At 48.2% G+C, this 11,481-nt stretch overlaps 2 protein-coding genes across 2 annotated transcripts; one reads left to right on the forward strand and one right to left on the reverse strand.

The window, feature by feature from the left end:
* Window positions 1-347: 347 nt before the first annotated feature.
* LOC123132114 (U-box domain-containing protein 33) lies at window positions 348-4,337 on the forward strand. The gene is made up of 8 exons (XM_044551906.1): window positions 348-694; window positions 969-1,090; window positions 1,203-1,324; window positions 1,425-1,538; window positions 1,715-2,096; window positions 2,211-2,627; window positions 2,756-3,484; window positions 3,901-4,337. Exons 1-8 carry the CDS (start codon window positions 406-408, stop codon window positions 4,117-4,119), a joined length of 2,394 nt encoding a protein of 797 aa, XP_044407841.1. The 5' UTR covers window positions 348-405; the 3' UTR covers window positions 4,120-4,337.
* Window positions 4,338-6,646: 2,309 nt separating this feature from the next.
* Window positions 6,647-7,912, reverse strand: LOC123132193 (expansin-B9). The gene is made up of 3 exons (XM_044551994.1): window positions 7,672-7,912; window positions 7,481-7,590; window positions 6,647-7,386 (listed from the first exon to the last, which is right to left on the reverse strand). The coding sequence occupies exons 1-3, from the start codon at window positions 7,847-7,849 to the stop codon at window positions 6,877-6,879; spliced, it is 798 nt and encodes a 265-aa protein (XP_044407929.1). The 5' UTR covers window positions 7,850-7,912; the 3' UTR covers window positions 6,647-6,876.
* Between the last annotated feature and the right edge of the window lie 3,569 nt (window positions 7,913-11,481).

The raw sequence follows: 11,481 nt of genomic DNA on the forward strand, positions 1-11,481 counted from the left end.
CTAATACCAAAGCCAACATAACCACAAGGTCCGAGCAAACGTGTTGAGGTCGAGCAGAATATCAGGTGGCCAACTTGGAAGGATAAATCAAACGTGGCGAGCTTGTATGATAAAGAACCTGGCCTGTTACGATTTTGTAGTACCATACGAACTTGTGACACTGCGAAGGCGGAGGGTACACGTTGCAAGTTCGGGAACTGGGACCCGCTTGCCAGCGGCAGCGAGCGGATTTGCCCCGCGCGCCCAGTGTAGAGCCCTGGTTGATCTAGATTTCTCCTCGGCGGATAACTAACGCCGATTTTCAGTTGCGACGTACGCGCACGCGCACGCGCGCGCCAGCGCCTATCATATATCCGTATATAGGATAGGTTGACTGGTAGTACGATCTGTACCGCGGCCTAGCCTATGCGGAACGCCCGCGCCATTCCGCAAGCATCATCCATGCGGCCGATGCCTGAGACGGCGAGCGCGCGGAGCGACGGGGAGCCCGCGGCGGCGGCGGCCGAGGAGGAGGAGGCGGCCGGCGGCGGGGAGGAGACCGTCAAGGTGTTCGTGGCGGTTCCGGAGCAGCACAAGAACGGCCAGCTCACGCTCGCCTGGGCGCTGCGCAACCTCGCCGATGTGGTCCCCGCGGCCGCCGACGTGATGGTGGTGGTCGCGCACGTCCACGTGCCGGCGCAGACCATCCCCGTGAGTACGTACCGGCGCCCGATCACTTCCTTCTCCTCTACCAGTGCGACCTGTGAGATCAGTTCATAACTGATCGAGTTGGAGGTTTCTTCGGTAGAAATCGTAGCCAATCCTAATTATACACACAAAAAATAGAAAGATCAGTTCGTGATCGGAACAAGTCTGACTGAAATGCGCACTTGCAATCTCGTGTCTATTTTGTTTCTGATCAAATTGCAGTTAGTTAGTCATAGGCTCATAGCTAATCTCATCTGGAGTCTAATGGCTTTGACTGGCAGTGGGAAGCAAGTTCCACGCAAGCAAGCTGAGAGCAGACCTGGTGAGCGCCTACAGGCAGCGCGAAAGGTCTAAGGTGGACAAGCACCTCGAGGAGTACATTCGCCAGTACTCCACAGTGAAGGTGCAAACAGCCAATCCATCTTCATTTCCCGACCTTCCAGATCCCAGAATCAATCTGCAGGAACGCGGGGAGTACTGACCAAACTAAATTGCCCTTCATATTTTCTTGTCAGATCAAGTGTGAGAAGCTTGTGATCGAGAGCGAAGACGTCGTGAAGGGGATCACGGAGCTCGTTTCGCTGCACGGTGCGAGCAAGCTCGTCATGGGAGCAGCCGCTGACAAGCACTTCCCTAGGTATATATAACATGTGTGGCTATGGAGCACATATTTTTCATATATTTCGTCAGTCCGTTAATTGCATCAGGAATTAATGCACGTTTCAAATACATGACAGAAATCCCAGCAAAATGTTGGTGCCAAGGTCCAAGACGGCACTTGAAGTCATGCACAAGGCTCATCCTTCATGCAAGATTTGGTTTGTATGCAGGGAGCATCTCATAAGCATCAGGTACTACTATATAAGTAAGAATAAATAAGTAGCATCACGCACTTGATTTCTTCAGTTGTACATAGCAGCTCAAGTAATTCATGATTTATGAGGTTCTGACCTATGAAGCTTTCAGATTCATGACTTTTTAGTTTGGCCCATAAATTCAAACCATCTTTCGTTCAAACTGTGCGCAGGGAGGATGGTACTCTCAGAAGCCCGATACCAACTCCGGCTATCGTACCCGCACGTCGAAGCCCGATACCAGCTTCATCTATTGTGTCCGCACGTCGAAACCGATACGCGAGCAGTAATAATGCAGTTGATAGCTTGATCCAGAGGTCCATGTCCGAGAAAGTATCGCCCTTATGGCTGCCTTGTCGGTCAGCCATACGAAGAACCCTTAGCATCCTCAGCATGGAGCACGTCTCCGTGGGCTCCTGGGACAGCAACCCAAGAGATAGCGTCCCGAGCTCGTGCCGCGAGGAGGCGCCGAGCGATTCCTCCAGCCCCTTCGAACTGCCGATAGACGACGTCTTCGTGATCCATCACAACATTGCACCGTGCCACGATGATCAGGTTGTTTGCTTTTTAACAAAACCCTGCGCCTTAATCAGCTAGCACTAGCACGGACAGATTCAGGTGCATTTGTTTTCGACACAGCGTTGTAATGTAATGACTGATTGATTGCAGGCCAAGAAAACCGAGGATGTGCCCAAGCTGAAGGAGGACATAGCCAAGGTACAAGAGGACATGCCACTGTCCAAGGAAGAGGTGGAGGCACTCAAACGCGAACGTGACGACGCCATCCGAAAGCTCTCCGAAGCCGGTGAAGCCAAGGGAGAACTGGAGCAGCGAGTCATTGATCTCGAGGAGCGAACATCCCTCCTCGACTCGCAGCTCAGGCTCGCGGAGGAGACGCGCACCACGGGGCCAGGCTTGGATTTCGCATGGTGCAGCGAGTTCTCCCTGTCGGAGCTGCGGCAGGCGACGCGGAACTTCAGCGACGCCACCAAGGTCGGCGACGGCGTGTACAGAGGGGTGCTGCGCAACACCACTGTGGCGATCAAGATGCTCCACTCTCATAGCTCGTCACAGTTCCAGCAAGAGGTAAACTGAATTGTACCCCCTCGTGTACTTGTCTGTGCATTTGCTTCAGCTCTTGAGAGACAAAAATTCAAAGGCTCTTGAGAGACAGAGGGTAAACAATGCTGAAGCTCTAGATGTTACTGGTGCAGGTTGGTGTTGTAAGCAGAGTGAGGCACCCAAACCTGGTGACGCTGATGGGCTGTTGCCCGGAGGCTTCGGCTCTCGTCTTCGAGTTCCTGCCAAACGGGAGCCTGGAAGACCGCCTCGCCCGTCGAGACGACACGCCGCCGCTGGCATGGCAGGCCCGCACGCGGATCATCGGCGAGGTGTGCTCCGCGCTCGTCTTCCTCCACTCGTGCGAGCCCCGCCCGGTCACCCACGGCGACCTCAACCCGGCCAACATCCTCCTCGACGCCAACCTGGTCAGCAAGCTTGGCGACTACGGCGCCTCCCGCCTCCCGACCATGACCGACCCCGGCAGCTCGCCATGCACGGACCCGGAGCTCCTGATCACCGGGGAGCTGACGGCGGACTCCGACGTGTACTCCTTCGGCGTCGTCGTGCTCCGGCTGGTCACGGGGCAGCCGGCGCTGGGCATCGCGAGGAAGGTGGAGGAGGCGCTGGAGAAGGGCGAGATGGAGGCGCTCGTCGACCGGTCGGCCGGGGAGTGGCCGTTCCCGCAGGCCGAGAAGCTGATGCTGCTCGGCCTGCAGTGCGCCGAGCTCAGCAGCAGGAAGCGCCCCGCGCGGATGAGCCAGGTGTGGAGGGTCGTCGAGCCTCTGGCGAAGGCGGCTTCCATGCCAGTCGCACCAGAGTCTCCTGTGCATTCGTTCGGTGAGAGCCACATGCCGTCCTACTTCATCTGCCCAATTTCTCAGGTATATTGCTGAGTTGCCCCATTTTAAAGAGTGTATTAGTCTTTTTTACATTACGTATACTTTGTGATTTCAAGTTTGCCTTTGTGCTTGGTGTAGTGGGCACCACAAAATACAGGTTTAGGCAATGCTATGACCAATTTTACTTGAATTCCATCGAATATAATTTGAATCATTTGCGCTACAAATGGGGAAAAAAGCAGACTAAGGTGTAGCCTACTGGTGGTAAGGGGTTGATGCCGCCCATCTAGGTTCAAGGCATGGTAAAAAAATACAAATGGAAATAAACTGACATTTATGAGTGGTGACCATTTCTACCGGTAATCTTTTTACTGCGAAACGCGATACAAACACAAACACTCACATACATGCACGCACACACTTCACTAATGCCCCATTTCATTGGTACAAAATTGCAGGAAGTTATGAGGAATCCTCACACGGCAGCAGACGGCTACACCTACGAGGCGGAGGCGATCAAGGGGTGGCTCGATAGCGGGCACGAGACGTCCCCGATGACGAAGATGCCTCTCGCGCACCGTCATGTCACCCCGAGCTACGCTCTTCGGTCCGCCATACAGAATTATATGCAGCAGCATCAACAAAAGATGCCACCGCGATCGGTCCGGTCAACTTGATGCATTCTTGACTTCAGAAGTTCACCGTTCTGTGTCCTTGCTTAGAAGTCAGCTCCACATTTGGTGTATATATTGGTAGTACATTGTTATTTTTTCGTTCGTGAGTTGCAAAATGAGATCTACTGTGCATGTTTTCAAACACCGATGGATTTTTGTTGACATGATTATCATTGAATTGTAAGAATACTAAACCTATAGAATATCTCCTGGAAACGTGATCTACCTATTAGTCCCACCCTGAATTCGAGCTAAAGCCTCCTAATTCTGAACTAAGAGAAAGGTCTGGAGTCTTACTGGCTAGGAACACACATTTGTGTGCTAGCCAGCCCAGGTTCAAGCCTTGCCTCTATCTATTAATTTGAGCATAGTTCCTCCTATGCTCAACTCATTTTTTCTTCTTCTAACTACATAAGTGCTCGTACATTGCAACGGGGACATACATATTACTCAGTATATGATTCAACATCATTTATATCTAACTCATACAGTATTTGTAGAGATTCGACGTGATTGATTCCTTTTCTTAATGTTAATGGGCTGAATATTTATGCCTAATATTCCTTTCGGTAATATGTGTGCCTTATATGTGGTGTTGCCAAATATTGGTAGAGATTGACCATGATATGTGTGCTTGATATGTGATGTTACCAAATATTTGTAGAGGTTGATTAGAAATTGGCCGTGATTGATTCCTTCCTATAAAGACATTACTAACTATACTAAAGATTGATTTGTTTTGACAGATAAAACCGGTTTAAATAGATCGGTGGGGTAAAAGCGATTTAATAGTAGATTGAAGGGGTAAAATCGGTGGAAGAGGATAGGCATACGTGAAAGGTTGGGTGAAGGGGTGGTGGGAAGAAAGTTGAGTGAAAGATGGAACCTTAGGTTCTTTTTAAGTAGTAGAGATAGAGATTTTAAACTAAACCCTCCTAATTTCTCTCTGGGCCTCCAAGTTACCCCTTAAATAACCCCCACCCCAGAAGAATCTTTTCATAAGTGTAGCATTGCACATCAAATTATTACACTGCTACATGGTGCGCCCCTGTAGAGGTTGGACTTCGAGTAGTTGGTCCGGCCAACCCTAAGTCCAGAGAGCCGATGTTGTCCTCCATGACTATATCTAAGTATTGGGTGATTGTCACTTCGTCTGTCACACTCCACCACATTTTGCAGAGAGCCCTGCAGGATGATGACTGATTTAGGCCCGGGTATCTTGAGCATCATATGAGCATAACTTGGTGACACCAAGAACTCGGCATTGTATAGCCTCCTGAAATCGAACACCTCAAAGGAGCATAGTGAGAAAATTTCAACTCTTAATTCCACCCCGGAAGCCCATAGCGAGAAAATTCCTAGAACGGAAGAATCATATGTTCTTGTTAGACCTTTGCTGAATACTTTAATAAATATGGTTTTATGCATCTATTGATGAAGAGGTCGGGGGTTTCAACCTCCTTTTGAAAAAAATGTCGAATACATATTAAAGACTTACAGAGAAGAAACACCACGGCTTCTCCTAGGCTGATTGTGCAACCCCATTTCTCTAGCAATTTGAACTTTGAGAGTTCTAGATTACTACAAGATGGTGCTATTTTGAAATTTAGCTGTTCAAAACCTTGATAAAGATAGAATGTACTACTTTTTATTTTTGCTACATAGGCTCCAAACCATATCATCCGATTGGATTGGGATATATAGTAGTACTAGTAGGAAAGAAAGAGCATGCAAATAGTTTGGTAACAACGAGGCTGATTGGAGATGCTCAAGTGATAGGAAGTTCTTGGTCAAGAAGAGCAATCTCCATCCTTCTGTCTCTAGGATTGTCTACAATGCTATACTTCTATAGATAATTGTCCGTATGTATTTTGTGCACACTCATCATGATTACATACCAAAAAATATACTTTAGCTGGCAATTGAATCAACACTTTCTTAAAAAGAAGTCGATGCTTATTGACTTGCTAAATAAGACACGACTTCATTTGGTAAACCAATAAGATGTGTTTGGGTTTGAACGAAAACTAGTGGAAAAACTAGTGGGCTTGGACGATGATAGTGAGCGAAACGCTGATGGGCGAAATATGAAACCTTACGTCTTTAGATGTGCTCTAGTTATTGCACATCTAAGTGAGTGAATCAAGCATAAAGAGAAAAGAAAAAAAAAAGAAATATCCACACGAATCTCGACGTAAGATCAATGACATAGGACTTAGATGTGTAATACTTATGACACATCTAGATGTGCTTTAGCAAAACTGTTTTAAATATGTACATAAACAGAGAAGGTTAGTGTTTGCCGGACATCCAGCTACAAAGTAGTAGTTGCCGCTTCAAAGCTTTGGTCGATGCTAGTCGTTCAACCCTAAACATAACCTAGCTAGTTGCACCTTGTGATTTGTGAATCAGGTAGGGGTATGGCTCAAGTTAGAATCAGGTGCGGCCATTGTTCCATACTTCTAGGAGTATGTCGTAAGAGAGAGAAAATAATGAAATGGCAACATGACCGTCAGCAGATCACAACTGGTGGTAAGAAATGGATCAAACTCCACTAAATTAGAACAAATATAATCGTAGGATCCTATGGAGTACAAAACTAGAATCCTAAACAAGATAAAAGCACGGCGTGCACATGAATCTACGTACATGATTTTAGTTTATGTGGCTATATAGTAAATGAAATAGCCAAAAAAGAAAGCCTAAACAAAAGGATTCGAACTGTGCTAAATGGATCTGAGGCATTGAGTCGCAGAGGCTCTAGAACTGGATATTTGACGGGTAGACGGTGTCGGCCTTCCAGTTGGCGGGGATGACGTCCTTGGCGATGAGCTTCTTGCCGGACTCGCTGGTGACGCGGATGGAGAAGGGGCCCTTGAGCGGCGTGGCGCCGTCCCACCTCCAGATGGCGCCCCACGACAAGGTCAGCGGAATCCACGCGGGCGACTTGCTCTGCTGGATGTCCATCTGCACGACGTCGCCGTCGTCGGAGACGAACTTGACGAGCACGGCCAGGTAGTTGGGGTTGGAGCCCTTCTCGACGTGGAAGGTGATCTTGGTGCCGGGCGCGTACTTGCAGCGCACCCTCCTGAACTGCAGCTCCAGCTCCCCGAAGGAGCGGAGCGTCTGCTCCTTCCCGGGCGGGGCCATGGCGCCGAAGGCCTTGCCGGAGAGGTCGATGTGGTACGGCGCGATGGGCTCGTAGTTCTTGTCGGTGATGAAGATGGTGACGGGCTTGTCGGAGCACGGCGACGGCTTCTGGCACTTGATCTGCGACCCATCCACGCACGTACTTTGGCGGTCGCTCAGCCGATCAAGTAGAAGATCTAGTAAACGACGTGGATGGAGTAGACGTGGTGCGTACCTCGTAGCAGGAGCCGCATCCCTTGCCGTCCTTGAAGATGGGGACGTTGCCGCAGGCGATCATGCCGTTGTAGGGGGCCAGGTTCACGTCCTTGATCCCGCACGCGCCGCCTGCATGCACCTAGACGTAAGCACTGGCTCCGTGCAAGATCGCGATCCAAGAAAACGGAATGCATGGATATTACGTCGTACCGTTGTCTTTGGGGCCGGAGCCGGTGGGCTTGCCGTACCAGGTGGCCTTGGCGGGGAGCCACTGGTTGTTGTAGTTGGTGGTGATGTTGGGGCCCGGCGGCACGCTGGGGATGCACGCGCCGCCGGAGACCAGCGCCGCCAGGACGGCCGCCGCCAGGACGTAGGAGACGGAACCCATATCGATCGATGGACTCGTGTGTTGTTGCGTGTGAGTGTCAGTAGGTGGTGAAGGGCCGTGCGGCGGCGGGCGGTATTTGTAGGCGAGACGGATGGATCAGCGGCTGCGTCAGCGCGCGCGCGCGCGGGGCGGCGGGGCGGCGACGCGATCGGCGGAGCGGCGGTTTGGTCATGCGTTGGTGCTGCGCATGCGCGCGCGCGACGACGACCAGTTCACAGCTAGCTAGGAAACCGACTCGCAGTTTATTCCGTTCTCGATCTGTAGATTCTGCATTTACATTAGGAAACCTACTCGCAGTAAATATTGTGCCGCGGTAACGCACGCCAGGATGGATGGATTTACGCGATTCCTAGCTATACTTTCCTGTGGCTGGAACATTATCCCCTGCACTTATCATCGACGTGCAACAACGTGTCAGTGAACCCCTGCATCTGCATGTGGTATACTCTCGCGATCCATGGCATGCGTGCGCTGCACCGTCGATACAAAACGTTCGGTGTAGGCCTGGAGAAATTGGATCTTTTGCCTCATTTTTTTTTCTAACTTTAAACATGACGGATGGGGCCCGGACCACTTGCCATTGAGACAAGTCTGAGGTAAATCATCAAACCCTATCGTATGTAAAGTGGGGCAAAAGATTCAACTATCCCTCGGCATTCGGGTGTTGGGAAAGACAGAATTTTTTTTTTGGCGAGGATAACCTTCAATATATTCATCAACTGTCAAGGCAGTACAAAGAACACCAGAAGTAAAAATATACCTAGGTCCGTAGACCACCTAGCGATGACCACTTGCACTGGAGCGAGCCAAAGACGCATCGCCGTCTTGGCCCCTCCCTCATCGGAGCCAGGCAAACCTTGTTGTAAAACAGTCGGGAAGTCGTCGTGCTAAGTTCCCATAGGACCAGCACGCCAGAACAGCAACCGATGTCGATAAAGAGAAGCGTAGATCGGAAATATCCAACCTGTAGACACACAAACATAGACAAACGAAGACAAGATCCACATGGATCCACCGAAGACAAATACCGACCGAACCCCGCAAGATCCGTCGGAGACAAATCTTCACACGCCCTCCGAAAATGCTAGAAACGCCACCGGAACGAGGACAAGGAGGGGAGAAACTTATTTCATCTTTAAAGAGCCACCGTCGCCTCCCCTCTCTGAGCAGGACACAAATCCTAACAAAACTCAAGAGAGCATGAAAAAACGAAGTCCTCCTGCCGGCAAGGGCCGGGATCCACCACGCCTCCATGGCATTAAGACCACGCAAGACGAGGTAGACCAACGGTGACATCGGTGGGAGGCACAAGAAACCCTAGCCAAAGGATCCTCTTTCTTTCCGTGGAAGAAAGGAAACGACCAGCCTCACATGTGCCACGATTCGTTGGCTACATACTCCCTCTTTTTTGGTTTAATTTAAAGAGCTCATCTCAAAAATTTCAAAGTGCTTTGAGTCTCATGCCTTATTTAATTCCTAAAGATGAGACAGATGAAATTAGTGGTCTTGCATGCATCTTATTCTACGTGCATCATGCAAGTCCAATTTTAGAGGGAGGATGTTGCACTTAGACTAGCTACAATGTAAAGGACGCGGAGGAATTGATCCCGGGCACCAGTGATCCCGGATGAACAGTAAAATCCGAAAAAATAGTAAAAAAATTCAAAAAAATCTGAATTTTTTTGTCAAGAAACTTTGATGTTTTTTCTACATGCGTGCCAATTTTCGTGATGAAATGACATTTGTGGAGGTGTCAGCAAAAAAAAACAAAATCATGCTCAAAAAAACTGTTTTTGGAAGCATTTTGGAGCATCGATTTTGTTTTTTTTGCTGAGACCTGCATGAATGTCATTTTGTCATGAAAATTTGTACGCATGTGAAAAATATGTCAATGTTTGTTGCCAAAAAAATTCAGATTTTTTTGAACTTTTTAAATATTTTTTTTGTTTGTACTGTAGCAAAGGGTGCCTGTGAGCTCGAGCTCACAATAGCACTTTCGCAATGTAAAGTAACATACACATATTCCTAGACTATATTACTATCTTCATAATGGGTAGTAATATAAGTATGGTACTGCAAAGCCTCATTTATTAGGTTATAGACTCATATTGCATTGGGACATGTGATGTTACAGTAACTAGCTAAGTTACTCAAACTACCTCTTTCCTCATTAACTCATTGCCACATAAGCAAATTTGCTGAGTTGGACTCGATGTTACTGCTGGAGTTACTCCCACTGTGGCTAGTCTTATTGCTTCGACAGTCGAACATGTGAGAAATATTTTATTAGGTAGTTTTGTATTCACAAAACTCGTGCCATCCACTCATCATCCACGGTTGTTGAGACTTCAGATTTGAGCCCTCTAACCGAAAGTGGGGAGTATATTGGTTGTTGGCTAATTTCTTTTTGTCGTCCGATTTCAAAGATAAGGAGGAAAGGCCCGTGAACTCTGTGAACAAACATGTGATGTGATGGTCTCATATCATGGCAGATAGTTGCATCTTGGGGCAGAACATATACTATGAAATGAATGTACCTGTGCTCCCAAATTCACCACAGCGTTTTCGGCCGTTCTATGAAACCCGATAGAAGATTGAGGCAAACTCGGGGCTGTGAACATATTTTGCAAACAGAACATTTATTTCGTCAAAATCAACCCACAGTTTAGCTTGCACTGCGATTTCACTGCATTGGATTGATTTTGGTGAAACCTAAGTGTTTTAATAACATTGAGCTAGACCATGTTTGAGCGCAGGTTGATTTCATCAAAATCCGAGGTCCATTAGCGAATTGCCAACAACTGATATGTAGTCAAACCGTGTCCGTTGGTTTCCCCCAAAGACCTAGAATCACATTGTGCATTGGGTGCACAGATTCTTTTGTTTCACATGATATGTTTTTCCATTCGGGGAGCGCGTATGCCATTTGAGTGATGCATAGTTTCATTGTGATTGGTTGTGCATATGTGCATAAATATGTGTGAAGCGCTTTTCAAAACACACACGCACGCAAACACAGACATGCACATGCATGAACTTCATCCATTAAAAAGCTACTCCCTCCATTGCAAAATAAGCGTCTCAACATTAATACAACATTATACTAAAGTTTAGTATACAAAGTTGAGGGACTTATTTTCGGACGAAGGGAGTATGGTTCTTCTAGTACTTCCCCCGTTCCGAATTACTTGTCGCAAGTATGGATGTATTTAGATGTATTTTAGTTCTAGATACATCCATTTCTGCGACGAGTAATTTGGAACGGCGGGAGTACATGTTAACACAGGGGATGAACCTTAATAAACATAATAGATGAACCTATTAAGTCGGGCGCTTCCTAACGTTTCTCACAGACCCATCATCCACTCATGGACCTTGACGGCACAGGTGGAGTTTCAACGCGATTTGAGAGAGGCTAAATGAATCTTAAATAATGTTGAGGGGGCTAATCTAGTGTACTATCTCCGATCCATATTACTTGTCGATCCAGCGTTTTCTTGGCTTGCGTAGTTAATCATCTAAAATCCAAGGGAGGCTGGCCTGCACGCCATGCCTATACCCATACAGTGCCAGGCACGCGGTGGACTCATTTTTGGATTAGGAAAGGGAAGAAGGGGCCTAAGCACGGCAGA

The sequence above is a fragment of the Triticum aestivum genome, chromosome 1A (assembly GCF_018294505.1).
Source record: "Triticum aestivum cultivar Chinese Spring chromosome 1A, IWGSC CS RefSeq v2.1, whole genome shotgun sequence".
Taxonomy (NCBI): domain Eukaryota; kingdom Viridiplantae; phylum Streptophyta; class Magnoliopsida; order Poales; family Poaceae; genus Triticum; species Triticum aestivum.

Coding starts and splice junctions, on each gene's coding strand:
- LOC123132114 (XM_044551906.1), top strand. CDS start 406: ATGCGGAACGCCCGCGCCATTCCGCAAGCATCATCCATGCGGCCGATG. Junction 1,091..1,202: donor GCCAGTACTCCACAGTGAAG/GTGCAAACAGCC, acceptor TTTTCTTGTCAG/ATCAAGTGTGAGAAGCTTGT. Junction 1,325..1,424: donor GCTGACAAGCACTTCCCTAG/GTATATATAACA, acceptor AATACATGACAG/AAATCCCAGCAAAATGTTGG.
- LOC123132193 (XM_044551994.1), bottom strand. CDS start 7,849: ATGGGTTCCGTCTCCTACGTCCTGGCGGCGGCCGTCCTGGCGGCGCTG. Junction 7,591..7,671: donor CTCCGGCCCCAAAGACAACG/GTACGACGTAAT, acceptor AGGTGCATGCAG/GCGGCGCGTGCGGGATCAAG. Junction 7,387..7,480: donor GATGCGGCTCCTGCTACGAG/GTACGCACCACG, acceptor GATGGGTCGCAG/ATCAAGTGCCAGAAGCCGTC.